The sequence below is a fragment of the Cydia fagiglandana genome, chromosome 26 (genome assembly GCF_963556715.1).
Source record: "Cydia fagiglandana chromosome 26, ilCydFagi1.1, whole genome shotgun sequence".
Classification (NCBI taxonomy): domain Eukaryota; kingdom Metazoa; phylum Arthropoda; class Insecta; order Lepidoptera; family Tortricidae; genus Cydia; species Cydia fagiglandana.
In genome coordinates this window covers 3873576-3889353 of record NC_085957.1, presented here as the reverse complement: position 1 = coordinate 3889353, position 15778 = coordinate 3873576, and the positions used below count along the sequence as shown (strand labels likewise).

The 15778-nt window shown below is 36.1% G+C and overlaps 1 protein-coding gene across 2 annotated transcripts in view; it reads left to right on the top strand.

Annotated features, from left to right (window-relative positions):
• Positions 1-7710, top strand: part of LOC134677536 (monocarboxylate transporter 13-like) — an 87634-nt gene extending 79924 nt beyond the window's left edge. For both annotated transcript variants that reach the window (XM_063536002.1, XM_063536003.1), the window contains one exon: positions 6029-7710. In XM_063536002.1, coding sequence (XP_063392072.1) covers positions 6029-7222 — 1194 coding nt within the window. In that variant the 3' untranslated portion in view covers positions 7223-7710. The remainder of the gene's footprint in view (positions 1-6028) is intronic.
• Positions 7711-15778: the final 8068 nt, after the last annotated feature.

Genomic DNA, 15778 nt, shown 5'->3' with positions numbered 1-15778 from the left:
ATACAGACTATAGATGGCCTCTTATCATAGAGGTACAATAATATAGAGATGACACGGGGGAGGGGCCAAACGACCGAACGAGATGCACTTATGGAAATCTCAGTAGGAGTAGCAGAGAAAGCGGTATTGTTGCTTGTCCTTGTCACAGTCTCGCTTTTTGTTTGTTCCCCACCAAAAATTTAGTATGGTTTATGGTGGGCAACAAATAACCCGACCGGATTACGTAGATTATTTTTGGTATGTTGTTAGGAATGTTAAAACGTGTTTTTAATATTGTCGCTTTGCGTATGTTTTGTCCCTCACGGAGGCACGCGTATAGCTATACATATAATACTAGGTCTATGCCTCTTATATATGAGATATCTAAGGTTCTACATTCCATTAAGGGACCATAAAGTGTCATCTTCACGGACAAAAACAATCGTACAGTATTTTGCAATACTTTGTAAGTCTTATTATTATTTTGTCTATGGTTTAAGTTTTAAATAAATATTAAAGTTACCTTAAACGAGGCTTCCGGTAGTAAAGCTTTTTTTATTTAATTTTTAATTATAATTATTATAATGTCACATTGTACAAGATAGGTTATTTGCTATATTTAGTAAAATTGGATGTAAAATCCCGCCAGAAATATTATTGTTATTATATACAACGATTACTTGAGCGTTTCTTTTATTTTTTGCCATTTTTATATATTGTGACCTTTTTTGCCACTTTTGTGTTATTTCTAGTCAGGAACGCGAGCTCTTTACGTCCTTATAGGAGAAAAAAACCGGGCAAGTGCGAGTCGGACTCGCGCACGAAGGGTTCCGTATTCCGTACCATAATGCAAAAAAAAATACAAAAAAAAGCAAAAAAAAAAACGGTCACCCATCCAAGTACTGACCACTCCCGACGTTGCTTAACTTTGGTCAAAAATCACGTTTTTTGTATGGGAGCCCCATTTAAATCTTTTTTTTATTCTGTTTTTAGTATTTGTTGTTATAGCTATAGTTGAATATTTTCTTTAATTATATTTTGAATTGTACAGTGCTTTACTTTATAACTGTTATGCTGTATAACTTTTTTGTAATAAATAATAAATAAATAGCGGCAACAGAAATACATCATCTGTGAAAATTTCAACTGTCTAGCTATCACGGTTCGTGAGATACAGCCTGGTGACAGACGGACGGACGGACAGCGAAGTCTTAGTAATAGGGTCCCGTTTTACCCTTTGGTTACGGAACCTTAAAAAGTGTCCTAAAATTTCCATACATTTTTCAAACTTATTTTTTGTTACCGCCATACCAAGTATATGGGGAAATGGTAACACAATAGGAAAAAACTCTGGGATATTGTTTTATCCCATTAGGATCGAAGGAGCTCGTGATTCTGAGTAGAAATGACACAAAAGTGGCAAAAAAGGTCACAATATATAAGGGTCGATCAACTATTTCTTGTTGTTATTCTGTCCCATCAGCCAGGAGACAATAGTAGCATAGTTTGTTAGAAGAACTGCTGTACCATGTTCTACAAACGTGCTTAGTAGATGTCCTATTATGGAAAAGCCTTATAACTCCTAAAAAACTCATGTTTGGTTCATTTAAATTCGAAAAAACTAGTATTTTAAGAGTGACCCAGGAGACCGTAACCATGGCAACTAGTGACAAGAAAAAGTTAATTCACCCAAAAATGGTAAAAAATAAAAGGAACACTCACCTAATCTCTATTTTTATATATGACTAAAATGACAGTTTGTTTGACAATTTGTCCGACTTATTGTACAAAATAGGTAATAGTTACATTTAATTTGTTTGCTGAAATAAAGCGCAAACGATTAATATACTAGTACTTACAGAATTCCTAACAATCAAAGTTGTATACCAAACATAGGCACAACATTTAAATATAAATCTATTTTATTTTTAATAGTAATATTGATGAATATCTGAGATGAGTTAGTAGTACCTAACAAAGAGAATTTGAAATAGAGAGTTACTGTCATGGTAAATGATGTACCTACCGTACATTTACTGCCATCTTTCATCAGACGATTAAAACTGTTAGAACGCCATTTGATTTTGATGATTATTCTTTCACTGATATCTGTTAACTAGTGAAATATTAATATTAACGCCATCTACTCAAGAGTAGGCTGAAGGTTACGCCATCGCTCGAAAAGATTGCACCATACCTTTGGCCTATAGTCGAGTAGATGGCGTTAATATTAATATTTAATAAGTTAATACATATCAGTGAAAGAATAAGGATCAAAGTCAAATGGCGTTCTAACAGTTTTATGTTCTGTCGAAAGATGGCAGTAAATTTACAGTGGCTACATAATTTACTTTGACAATCCGTCTCTATACACTATTCTCTGTGGTAGTAAAGACTGTCAAACTTTTACAAAGTAGCTTATAAGCCAAGTCAATCATGGCTGAAACTCGCTTATACTTAGTGAAACTTGTAGGTTAAATTATACTTTTAATTTCACATTGACAGTCTTTTCTACTAGCTCATCTTTATTAATTTTTAATTAGCATAATGAATACACTTCTATGAATTTATTAATATTATAATCGAATTTAATGATTTATTTTTTCTTGCCATCTTTTGATATTGATGTTTCTTAAAATATTATTGAAATCGTGCAAAATTCCTTAATTAGACTTATACTTAGACTTAATTTGATATGGGTGACTTATTTTTTTATATACTTTTTTATGCATTATATACTATCATTCCTTTATATTATTTAGTATATAAAATTGTAGTTTTGTCACAGAAAAGCATTCAAATTATTACGAAGCAAACGGACTACCGTTGGTTGATATTTATCCGTAGAGTCTGTCCAATCTAACTTTGCACCGATTTAAATATAACAAAGCTAGGAAGTGTCATTACGAACGTCACATTTTCACAAAATTTTAACATTGATGATGACATTGCCACACTTTGCCATGCAAAGTTATCGTGGTCAGACTCTGTCCGTTTCTTGTATTTGCAATGATATTGGCATTCCTTTTACATAAATTAGTAATATTGGTATTGATTTTGTACAAATTATATTTTTTATATAAAATGATTATTATTATACGATTTAGCTCCGCGCATATGACAGATGTCATACCAGTACAAATTTTACGTTACAAAGTGCTTAAATTTAATAACGTTTGTCATACGCACTAGAGATGCACCGGATATCCGGTTACTATCCGGTATCCGGCTTATCCGGCCATTATTTTACTATCCGGCCGGATACCGGATAGTGACCTTCTATCCGGCCGGATACCGGATAGTAACATTGCTTGATTTCGGAGTAAACAAATTGGATTTAAGACAATTTCATTCCACTGACTTGCCCGCGCACTCATTTCGGACCTAGAAATGAGTCCGCGCGAACGTTTACTAGGAAACATGTCAAACCTGCAGAATGAGCACCTGAAAAACCGAAATGTAGGTATAGTTCCGCCGGCCGAATATCCGGCGGCCGGATATCCGGTATCCGGCCAAACAACTTTCCGTTGCATCTCTAATACTCACCTCTTATGTCAGGATCGTAGCAAGTGGAAATCCGTGGTCTCTGCCTACCCCTCCGGGAAATAGGCGTGATTATATGTATGTATGTATGTGTATGTCACACGCACAACACAAAGCTACAACGAAAACAAAAATACAGTTTAACAGTACATATGGTCCTACTTTTCCGCACTAGTGCGGGTAAGAGCACTTTCCGTGCGTACCTATGTCAAAAGTTTAAATGGCCATACCTATGTACTGCTAAATTTTATACCGATACACGTGCGAATAGGTAATTCGCAACTCGTGTCGAATTTCCTCTTTTCCGCACTTGTATTGTATCGTAAATAACTATAGTGAAACTGTAGAAAATAAATACAAAAATGTGAAACAATGTATATTCCATTCCATGTATTTTTACTGACTTTGACTTGTTCTCGTGTTAAATGTGCTGAAATATTACGAATTAGTGATCCAAAAGACTCTCTTGATGCATTAAAGGCCTATTTTACAAATTAAATAGAAATAGGCTTTTAGCCTTTAAGACGTCAAGAGATGACACGAGCCCTAAAAAAAGAGCTAAAAGGCTCGAGTCTTTTGGATCACTATTACGAATTGCAGTAGAACCCGGTTAATACGATTTCGCGCGATATATGTAAGTATTTCTCAAGGTTGACGTTTTTCCGCTTAAGACGCGTTTTCGGTGTGCTTCCTTTATAATCGTCTTAAGCTGGTTTTACTTTATATTAATATTCATAAGTACCCCTAGTTTAAATTTCATTTGATAGCGTGAAGTGACGTGACGTGACGCAATTTTTTAGTTTTTGGGCATAGATAATTCATGTGATATGACTGCAGTTTTTCCTGTTATCAACTCTTTAGTTAGTCTACATTGTATTTTGTACATAATAAAATATGTATTTTTAAAAGTGGTTTCCTTTAAGAAGTACATTTAGCGATATTAATAGACATGAACGTTGCAAATTTCCTTCCTATATATTTAGCCTCCTAAGGCCTACATACAAAAGAAAAACCCATAATTTGCCACAGAAATTTGAACCTTTACTGTAGGGAATAGAGTTGATTTTGGTTTTGTTTTAAAATTGAACGAAACAAAACAGATGCGACTCTGTTCCAATTGAATATGATTAAAATTTCATCGAACTGAATAAGTACTGTAGGTAGGACCTTGGGCCTTAGGAGGATATAATATTCAAACTCGATGAGGACGCTGACAGAGGGGCAACCGCGAAAACCGAAATTCCCAAATTGCGGGGATCTTTCTCTTTTACTCCAATGAAGGCGTAATTAGAGTGACAGAGAAAAATGCCCGCAATTTGCGAACTTCGATTTTCGCGGTTATAGCCCAGGTGTCATCTCCCGATCAATTCGTCGGGTGACAAGCAAAAGTAACTAAGTACTGTCAAAAAATTAAAGTAACAATGCACTTTATTACACTTGTAACACGGTTTATTCTCCAATAATTTAAATGGTGTTCGTTAGTGACAAGCAAAAGTGCTTGTCACCGAACGAATTACTCGATGTTTCCTTTGCCGAATCATTTGATCGAACGCATTTTTTTTTTTCAAAAACCGTTCAATTTTCTAAACTTTTGAAAAGGGCATCCTATAGAAACAATTGAGTTGGGTTAGGTTAGATTGGTAACCGCCTTTAAAAATTCTACGGTGAGAAAAAAGGCCTTCGGTTAAATGAAAAATTCGGGATTATAATAATCGGGCTTAACATTTTCGGAGATGAAATAGGTACTTAACCGTTTTTAGGTTATATTTGTTATAATTAAGTATATGTGACGTTATCTATGAAAAGGGACCTTATTATGGATGGCGCTTACACCATTATTAATCGCGACGCTGTGCGGCGTAAGGGGTCATCCATTAATCACGTCACACGAATTTCTAGGTTTTTTGACCCCCCCCCCCCTCCTTGTCACACTTGGTCACATTTGGCAAACCCCTCCCCCCCTAGTGTGACGTCACATATTTTCTACGAAATCGCCAAATCGTATTAGACGTATTAAGTAAGTACCTAAGTATTATTAATATTTTATCAAAATATTTTTGACGATATAACTATTAGTAATTTTATAACCCAAAACTGCTTAGGAAAGAAACTTAAACTAATAAAAACGATTATCGTTTTAAAAACTTGTTATTTAAATGTACAGTGAATAAAATAATTTAAATAAATTTTCGGTTACTGATGAAGTTAAAGTGACGTCACAAAGTTTGTGTCTCCCCCCTCCCCCATGTCACAAAATGTCACATTTTCTTGACCCCCTCCCTCCCCCTAAACGTGTGATGTCATTAATGGATGACCCCTAAGGGCCATAGACAATAAGGTCCCTTTTCATAGATAATGCTCCATATAGTACATTAGGTCAAAATATATTAAGTACTTACCTAAAATACTACGGTTGGCAAACATAGTATAATATAGTTTTTTTTTATACTAAACTATTCTCAATTTACAAAAAGTAGGTAGGTGAACCATTTTTTTTAAATTTCAGCTGGAACCGTTCATAGAAGAAGAGGTGCCCGACTTAGAAGACGCGGAACATCCCAAAGTCCTCGTCACTAGCGAAGCGGACACCCCCTCGGGAGGTGACCGGGTCACCAACGGCTCACCCCCCATCTACCCCTCCCATGGTAACCTGGATGAGAAGAACTTCTACCGGTCCGCTAGCGCAGCCTTAGTAGGCAAGGAACATGAAAGGTATAGGAAAATATCAGCCCCAGCCAACTCTAAACACGGATTACAGCATATATCTAGTAAAGTATCTACTATGCCTAGCAATCCGTCTTTGCTAGAATCTGTACCTGAAGGTAAAGCTAGCAGAGTCAACTCTACAGACGCTTTTGGCAAGAAGCTAACTATACCTAAGACACCTAAGCGTAGCCCGTCCACATCCAGCTTCCAGTACATGTCTACACCTTTCCATGGCTCAACTTTATCAGCGTTTGAAAAGCCAAGTGAATTCGCGAGTCAATTCAGTCTAAAATCGGTAACAGAGAGCTTAGCTCCTATTACATACTGCTGCGGATGCCGAAAGAAGGACACTAAGAAAGAACCTAGCAAATACTTCGATTTACAGTTGTTGAAAGACCCTATATATTTAGTTATCTTATTTTCTAACTGTACCAACGCTATTTCTTATACAAACTTTATAATACTTGTGCCGTCTTACGCTAAAGAATGCGGGTTCGATAAGAGTTTGGGAGCGTATCTATTGTCAATTATATCATTGTTAGACTTAGCTGGTCGTATAGGAGGCTCCGCCATATCTGACGTAGTGGCCACACCTAAGCGGTACTTCTTTATATTCGGTTTATTACTTTCAGGGCTAAGTTTAGCAGTATTACCTTTGTTTACAAGCTACGTAGCTATAAGCGTCTTCTGTTCTATCTTCGGATTAGCCTCTGGGATAAACACGGGCGTGACAGCATTAGTTATGACTGAGATGTTAGGTACGGAGCGTCTAATGTCTTCATACGGTATTAGTTTGTTTATAAACGGTATACTTCAGTTAGTGGGACCGCCTATTTGTGGGTTTTGGTTCGAGTACACGCAATCTTACAAATCCTTGTTTGTGACTCTGGGGCTGATATTGGTGGGCGGCGGATGCCTGTGGGGATTCGTACCTATTATAAATAACAGTAGAAGAAAGCAGAAGATGCGTTTAGAAGCCGGCTTGAAAGCGTAGTTTCGAATTTTGAGTGAATTTCGGTTTGTTGGTGGTTATACAGCTGTTATGCGTGCATATGTGACCGTTTTGATAGTCGTGATGTACTTAAATTGCCTCACTTGAATTGAATTTAATTCGTCCGCTGGGCAAATCGAATTTATTTAGCTAAGGTCTATTTTGGTATGTTTGCTGGGCTTTTTCCACATTTTTGTACTGAACACTTTTCTCTCAGAACTACCTAACTTCTTCGAGAGATTTCTTTTTTACCAGGACTTTTTTTTTTTAAAAGCCTGCATCATTGTATGGAAATTAAATTTCTGGTGCGGGACTTACATTTCAGGGTCGGTCCTATAGTAAAAGTTGCTCAGTATAATCCCAAAACCTCCCTGGCAACGGGAATGCAGTAATTTTTAGCCACCCTGTATATGTAGCCATAAAAGTTACCTAAACCGTCTTGTACAATGTACAGTCAACAACATAGCTATGAATACAGGCAAAGTGTCAAAAATATGTATCCACTACTTTATTGCCTGTACATTAAGGTCGTGTATACATATTTTTGGCACTTTGCCTGTATTCATAGCTCTGTTGTTGACTGTACAGTGTTGTTCCACAAAAGTTAACTGCGGTGTAGAGTCAGACCGTGAAAAGTCTGCAGCGATTTTGATAGCCCACGCAGTGCAAGTGTCATTTTAAACGTCAAACTTCTATGAAATTATGACGTATATATAACACCTACACTGCGTGGGCTATCAAATCCGCTGCAGACTTTTTCTCGATGCACGATAACATAAATAAAACAAACAAATCCATACTAACTTACTTGTGACGACACGGACATAGTAAATATCTCGAAAAATCTGAGAAATAAGTGTTGTATAAAAATGTGGCAATCGCTCAACACTGAAGCATTGCTTAAGAATGAGGATGTGAACTCAGTTTAGTTTTTGCATTTCTTTTGGATTCTTCGGAAGAGAAAAGATGTGTAAGACAAATAATATTTGAGTTTTTATCGTCTGGGCAGATTTTTTTTGTTGTCGATTTTTTTCGGCAGATTTCGATTAAATAGATAGTTCCTAATTGACAAGCGCTGGTGGCCTAGTGGTGAGAGCGTGCGACTTGCAATCTGGAGGTCGCGGGTTCAAACCCCGGCCCGTATCAATGAGTTTTTCGGAACTTATGTACGAAATATCATTTGATATTTACCAGTCGCTTTTCGGTGAAGGAAAACATCGCGAGGAAACCGGACTCAAAATGCTTGGACTAATCCCAATAAGGCCTAGTTTACCCTCTGGGTTGGAAGGTCAGATGGCAGTCGCTTTCGTAAAAACTAGTGCCTACGTCAAATCATGGGATTAGTTGTCAAGCGGACCCCAGGCTCTCATGAGCCGTGGCGAAATGCCGGGATAACGCGAGGAAGGAGGAGAATATAAGCACAAATTCACCGTATATGTCCTACTATCCCCCTTATTCATAAACGCGATACAAACCTCAATTTTTGTCCTTATCTGTCATTTTGACTTACGTTGTCGTAAGAAAGGGATAAAACATAATTTAACTAAAATAGGACCGTAAAATTAATAAGGGGGTAAATCTTCCACTGAATTACGAAACAGTATGGTATTTTCGTAACTCCACGGATAATTATATATTTTTTTCGTATTTAATTAATTAATTTCGTTATTGTGATTTCGTACCTATTTATTCCGCCCAGAATGAGGATCTCTTCAAACATACCAATTTTTATCACAAATCTGACGAAAAAAACTGCGACAAAATAAAAACCTGCCCGATAGTACTGCTACCGATGTTCCGGTATCTGCATTGTCGTAAAAATACCGGAATTCAATAGGTCTAAGGTCCAATACCGTTATTGACTACATCAGGCATTTTCAGTACCGGAATTGTATAAAAATAATGATTCACAGGTAATTACTTGAATAACAGTTTACATTCAAGGCCATTCTTAAGCAATCGCGGTTAAAAGTATTTAGATACATTTTTACATAAACCAAGTATACCGGATTCTTCCTCTGTATCGCGTATTTATTATTAAGGCGTATTTTTAAATAATGTTATTATAATCGTGTTATTCATTACCAAACGCTTAATATGTCAATTGGATACCAGTGCCATTTCGAATGATATACAGTAAAACCCGTTTAAAGTTGTATCCAGACGAGACAATTTTTCGCCAACCTGATGAAATTCTCCGATCGAACAGGGCCGTGCGGACACAAAAATGCCAATTTTCATAGTAGAATGCAAATTGGTGATTTAATTTGTGTACATGTGGACGCTAGATGAGATTGACCAATTATTTTCCTGAACAAATCGACTGATTTCGTCAGTCCCGTCTGGATACCCCTTAAGAGTATTATGAAAATCGCGCCAAAAACGTGCTTTTAGATTCTAAAATTTAGAAAAACTGACAAGTTCCAGGGACCAGTGTAAAACAGCTTAAGAGTACTACGCGGGAATCGTATTAAACGGATCAAAATTATTTTCGTTATCTTGTTTTTTGTCCCCAAAAAATGTGACGGAGTGGAGCTTTTTGTAAGGGGTGAAATGTAGTTTTTAAGGTTCCGTACCCAAATGGTAAAAACGGGACCCTATTACTAAGACTCCACTCGTCTGTCTGTCACCAGGCTGTATCTCATGAACCGTGATAGTTAGGCAGTTGAAATCTTCGCAAATGATGTATTTCTGTTGCCGCTATAACAACAAATACTAAAAAGTACGGAACCCTCGGTGGCGAGCCCGACTCGCACTTGTCCAGTTTTTGTAATTTTTTCTCAAGAGAATTATAATCTACAGCATGTCTATGCAATAGCATTCAACTTTTTTTATTTATTAGATAAAAGACCAAAATAAAAGCGTGACAGTATGGTCAGAAACCAGACAACGAAAAAATTTTGACCCAAACGTGTGATAGTATTAAACGGGTTTTGTTGTATACCGGGTGTGGCCTGTAACATGAGCAAATAATTAAAACATAGATTGTACTCCTCAAACGGTGACACTTTAGTCCTACAACTTTTAAAAATTATGACTTATTTGAACTCCCTATTTTTCATACAAAATAAATATTATCTTCAATGGACGCCATCGCCACGCCATATCATTGTGATTGACGTTGCTTGTCACGCCTTAAACAAAACAAAATTCGCAATACATTGCGTCTTAGAATAAGCTTTAAAGTGTATTAAAGATCAAACCACAAGTTATTTTTTAAAGTCACTGAACTAATGTTAGTCTGTATGAGGAGTACAGCCTACAGTTTAATTTTTTGCTCATATTACAGGCCACACCCGGTGTAATTATATATATTATATGTATTTGCCCGTTTACGAACGATAATCACTGCAATAATATAACGCTTATGTGGATGCGGTGTTGAGGTTTTTCGATAGTTTAAATATCGCCAGTTTCTACAACGACGAAGTGAAGGGTCGGGTGGAAAGTCACTATTACTTACAACTAAATTATCGGGCCTTTAATCCTTTTGAACGCCACAGACGGCAATTGACGTCAACGCAAAATCGTGACAAAGACGCCAAAGACGGCATTTGACGTCGATCGTGTTTTGATAAAAATCTACCTACTGAAAAACACCCCACTTTTAGCTTGGCATTATTTATTCACAAAACTAAATTTTACCCCCGTGGCGTCAGTGGCACGGCAAATGGATGCGCCGTTTGGCGTACAAAAGGAAGCTCTTGTTGTTTAGAATTGGCTACGAAAAAAGTAAATTATAAAGATTTTTTTGTAGTTTTTGAACCAATGGAAGAATTTATTGTAGAAACTTAAATGTGACGTTATCCATGAAAAGCGACCTTATTGTCGATGACGCTTACGTCATGATTAACGATGCTCCGATATAAATACAGTGCCGCGCGACGCTGTGCGGCGTAAGCGTCATCGACAATAAGGTCCCTTATCATAGATAATGCCCCAAATATAGATACAAAGTCCCCCTCGCTGTCTAGACTCGGGATGCTGAGGGTAAGACCTTCCTCTGGGAGCTGGGTCGTCGCCTGTTTGAAAGAGGCCTTGACCCCCGCTCCGGGTTTTTCCTGATGCAAAGGCTGTCCATCGCAATCCAACACGGCAACGCAGCGAGCGTGATGGGCACCTTTGCGTCGGGGGCAGCCCGGGACGGGTTTTAGTGGGTAGATAATTTTTACATATTTAGTTTGTAAAGAAAATAGAGTATAGAGAGTTACTGTCATGGGAAATTATGTAGACAAAATTAACGCCATATACTCGAGAGTAGGCTGAAGGTTATGGCGCCATCACTCGAAAAGATTGCACCATACCTTTGGCCTAGTGTCGAGTAGATGGCATTAATATATATAACAAATTAACACATATCAGTGAAAGAATAAGGATCAAAGTCAAATGGCGTTCTAACGGTTTTAATCTGGCATTTAAGATGGCAGTAAATTTACTGTGGCTACATAATTTACTTTGACAATCCGCCTCTATTTCAAATTCTCTTTGGTTTGTATCTATATTTGTAGTTTTTTAAAATAATTCCTTGTTACATACTCTTGGAATATTTTTTATAATAAGTTACGAAAAAAGAGAAAAGTTCCTTTTTCGAAGTCGATTGCGAAAAGGGATTAAAGGTCTTTTAATAAAATAATCTGGCGGTATTTAAATGTCAAAAAACCTATTTTAAACTCATGCCTTACTATACCTACTATAGGTGAATAGTGATTCCATAACATAGTATTATTTTATAACACTAGCTTAAGATTTTCATCATAGTTCGTAATTTCATTTTTAGGGTTCCGTACGTCAAAAGGAAAAAGCGGAACTTATAGGATCACTCGTGCGTCTGTCTGTCTGTCCGTCTGTCACAGTCACAGCCTATTTTCTCGGAAACTACTGGACCAATTAAGTTGAAATTTGGTACACATATGTAAGTTAGTGACCCAAAGATGCACATGTTTTTATAATTTTAAAATACATAGGTTCGAAGCTATTTAAGAAAATAGCCAAAAAATGACCATTCCCCATCTTTATCTCCGTAACTACTGGGTCTAAAATTTTGAAAAAAATACACTAAATACCTAGTTCTTTACCTGTAGATGACAGGAAAACCTATTAGTAATGTGCAGTCAAGCGTGAGTCGTACTTATGTAAGGAACCCTAGAAATGCGAGTCCGACTCGCACTTGGCCGGTTTTTTTGAAAATGTCGCTCGTGTACAAATTACATACAAAATTATCAAGTTCCTATACCTAAGCAATATCTTAACCTCCTAAGGCCCAAGGTCCTACCTAAAGTACTTATTCAGTTCAATGAAATTTAAATTATTCAATTGGAACAGAGTTGCTTTTGCTTTGTTTCGTTCAGTTTTTCAATAACGCAAAATCAACTCTATTCCATAAACTAAAGGTTCAAATTTCTGTGGCAAATATTGCATTTTTCATTTGTATGGCCTTAGGAGGATAGAGTAATATAAGTAAAGAAAGAGTGGTAACTCCATACATGAGTTTTCTTGCCAAAACGCGCGTTATTTCGTAGTCGACATCTAACGTCAAGTAGTGGAACTATCAGTACCGACTTGACGCCAGATGCCACAAGTGTCGCTACTGACGAAAAATATACTACTAAAACAATTTACAACTAACGTGTGATGGGGACCTTTGGACCCGGCATGGCTCAGAACGGGTTTTAGTTTGTTAAGTTTTATACATTTACAACTAATATAAGTAGGTGTTGAAATTAAAGTTCCGGTTAATCCGGTTATAATACAGTAAAATTATACATTTTGCGTTCGCGTCAAATCCGGTAGTTCTGATTTTTTGTAGGCTTGTATATGATGTAGGCCCAATGAATAATCCAAGTTTGTGACCTCGAGCGCCGAACGCAACTTTGTCAAAAATCGAATAAACCGCAATTTTTTTTTCCGCAGTTTATTCGATTTTTGACAAAGTTGCGTTCGGCGCTCGAAGTCACAAACTTGGATTATTCATTGGGCCAACATCATAAACACGTCTGCAAAAAATCAGAACTACCGGATTTGACGCAAAAGAGCCAAGTTACAAAATTCGACAAAGTTACTGGGTTATTATAGTATATGCTGAAAATTGTTGAGCATTAGAGTTTTCGTTCGTCGCGACATCTATTGTCAACTAGCAGTACTGATAAATTCCGCTACTTGGCGCTAGATGTCGACTACGAAATAACTCGCGTTTTGTTACCACTCTTCCTTTACTTATATCACTCTATGGCAATATGTATTTTATTTATTTTTCAATAACTATTTTAAAGTCCTACAATATTCTATTATAATTATCAACGAGATCATATACCTTTTTCTAGAGGTAGTCTAATCGGCTACAAGAAGAAAATTGTTATTTTTCATTTCGTAACTAGTTACTAAATACAGTTACGAAATGGAAAAGGAAATCTACTGTTTGTCTCGATATGCAAATCTCTTTATACTAATATTTTTTAAGTGTCAATGGCTACCATAAACTTACATAACATTGCATACTATGCCAACATTTTCATACATATTTTAAATTAAACAAAGCAGCAGGGAGAAAACGCCAATCAAAACATAGATAACACATGGAAATTGATAATAGTCACTAGACTTCATAGCATCTGTCATACATTTTTGCTATTCTTTTGGCCTTTGTCAATGTAAGATTCTCATCTTGATTAGGCCCCCAGTTCTTAATTAAACAGCTGTCTCTAATTCCTAAAATGGAAGAAAGGCGACCAGAGAAGCATTGTTTCAAAGCCAGGCAATGTTTGGCGTGATAGGCAACGCTAAGTAAGTTTAAGGTACGTATGTAGTGCATAATTATATTCCATTGAATTTTCACGAAAATGTACGATCGTGTCTTGTTACTTAAGTCAACCTCAGTACTTTTTGTACCGAGACTGACTGAAATAGCAAGACACGATCGTACATTTCAGTCAGTCTCGGCACAAAAAGTACTGAGGTTGACTGAAGTAGCATGACAAATACGAATGTTTCCGAGAAATTACGATGGATAACAATTATGCACTACATCTGTATGTACGTATTTTTATTACTTGATGGAGGCGTAGTAGCTTGCATTTAGTTGTAGCAATTTATTAATTTAGGTGCTCCTTAGTGTACTTCAGTTTAAATTCCTTTATAATTAGACATATTTAATAGCTTCTATGAGAATAACAATATTGGATATAAAGGATATATCTACGAGAGTGGTACCCGCACTGGCGGCTACAGGCCACAATTTTTTAATAGATGACAAATGTCAATTAGTGTAAAAAAATGCCGATGTAAGTTCTTATATTTGTTACGGCACTCAGTTCTCTCGTAATCTTGTTATGTAACTGGTCGTAACTGGGTTACGAACTAAGAATGATTATTTTCTTCTACGTAACTGCGTTACGAATAATTTCCTATTTAATCTTGTTTCTACTCGTAACTTGGTTACGTAAGAAAACCAAGGGCTTGCCACCAATCATTCAACATTTTGCTGGTTAAAATACCTACTTAAGTTATTATTTAAGAAAAAATATATATTTGGCAGTAATTTTATTTTGTATATCAATAATTTTTAAATTAAATAAGTGTTTTTTTCTATATTTACGCCTAATGACCGAACTGGGATAGATAACCACATAAACGTTAAAATTGTATTTTATCGTATTCAGTCGAATATTATATATAACACTTAAGGTAATTCGCCAGTAACTAGCCACCGACCAATAACTGTGGCCACCCTAAACTAAAAATGAATTCTGTTCACCTATAAACTAAATTCATTTTACTGAAAGGTTTCAATAATTGGCCAGTCTTCAATATCTACCCACCTTATACTAAAATGAATTCTGTTTATAGGTGAATAGAATTCATTTTTAGTGTGGGGTGGCCAGTTACTGGCGAATTACCCCACTTAAAAGTAAATAAGTTTTATTTTTAATGGTAAATAATAGATCAATACCGTGATTAAATCATTTAACACAATAATTTAGTTAAATAAATATAAGTACCTACTTATTAAATTTTTACTACAATGAATATTTTTAAATTTTTGTAATACGTTATCATTAAATTATGTATAATTTATAACTCATTTACCTCTGAAGTGTATTAGATTAATACATAAATAATTATGTAAAATAAATTATTTTTATTGTGAAACCTGTTTCATTTGTGAGAATCTTGTAATTAATCCTCTAAATAAATCTTTACCTATTCAATGAAGTTAAAAAAAATAGTCTGACTAAAAAGAGTAGAAATTAAAAAGTGGCAATGCTGTAGTGTCGTCCCTGTCAAACAAATTTATGTAAGAAAACGGGACGACACTACAGTATTGCCACTTTTTAATTTCTACTTTTTTTTGTCAGACTGTAGCAAGGCTGGGACAACAGATTTTATGTAAGTATCACGTTTTGATATCCAATCATGCGTTAGTTTAACACTTCACTGGTGCTAAAATGACCAAAAAGATCAAAAGCGCGTTTACAAAATAACTTTATTAACACTTGTATCCCCATTAACCTTTTGAACGCCACAGACGGCAATTGACGTCAACGCAAAATCGTGACGACGCCA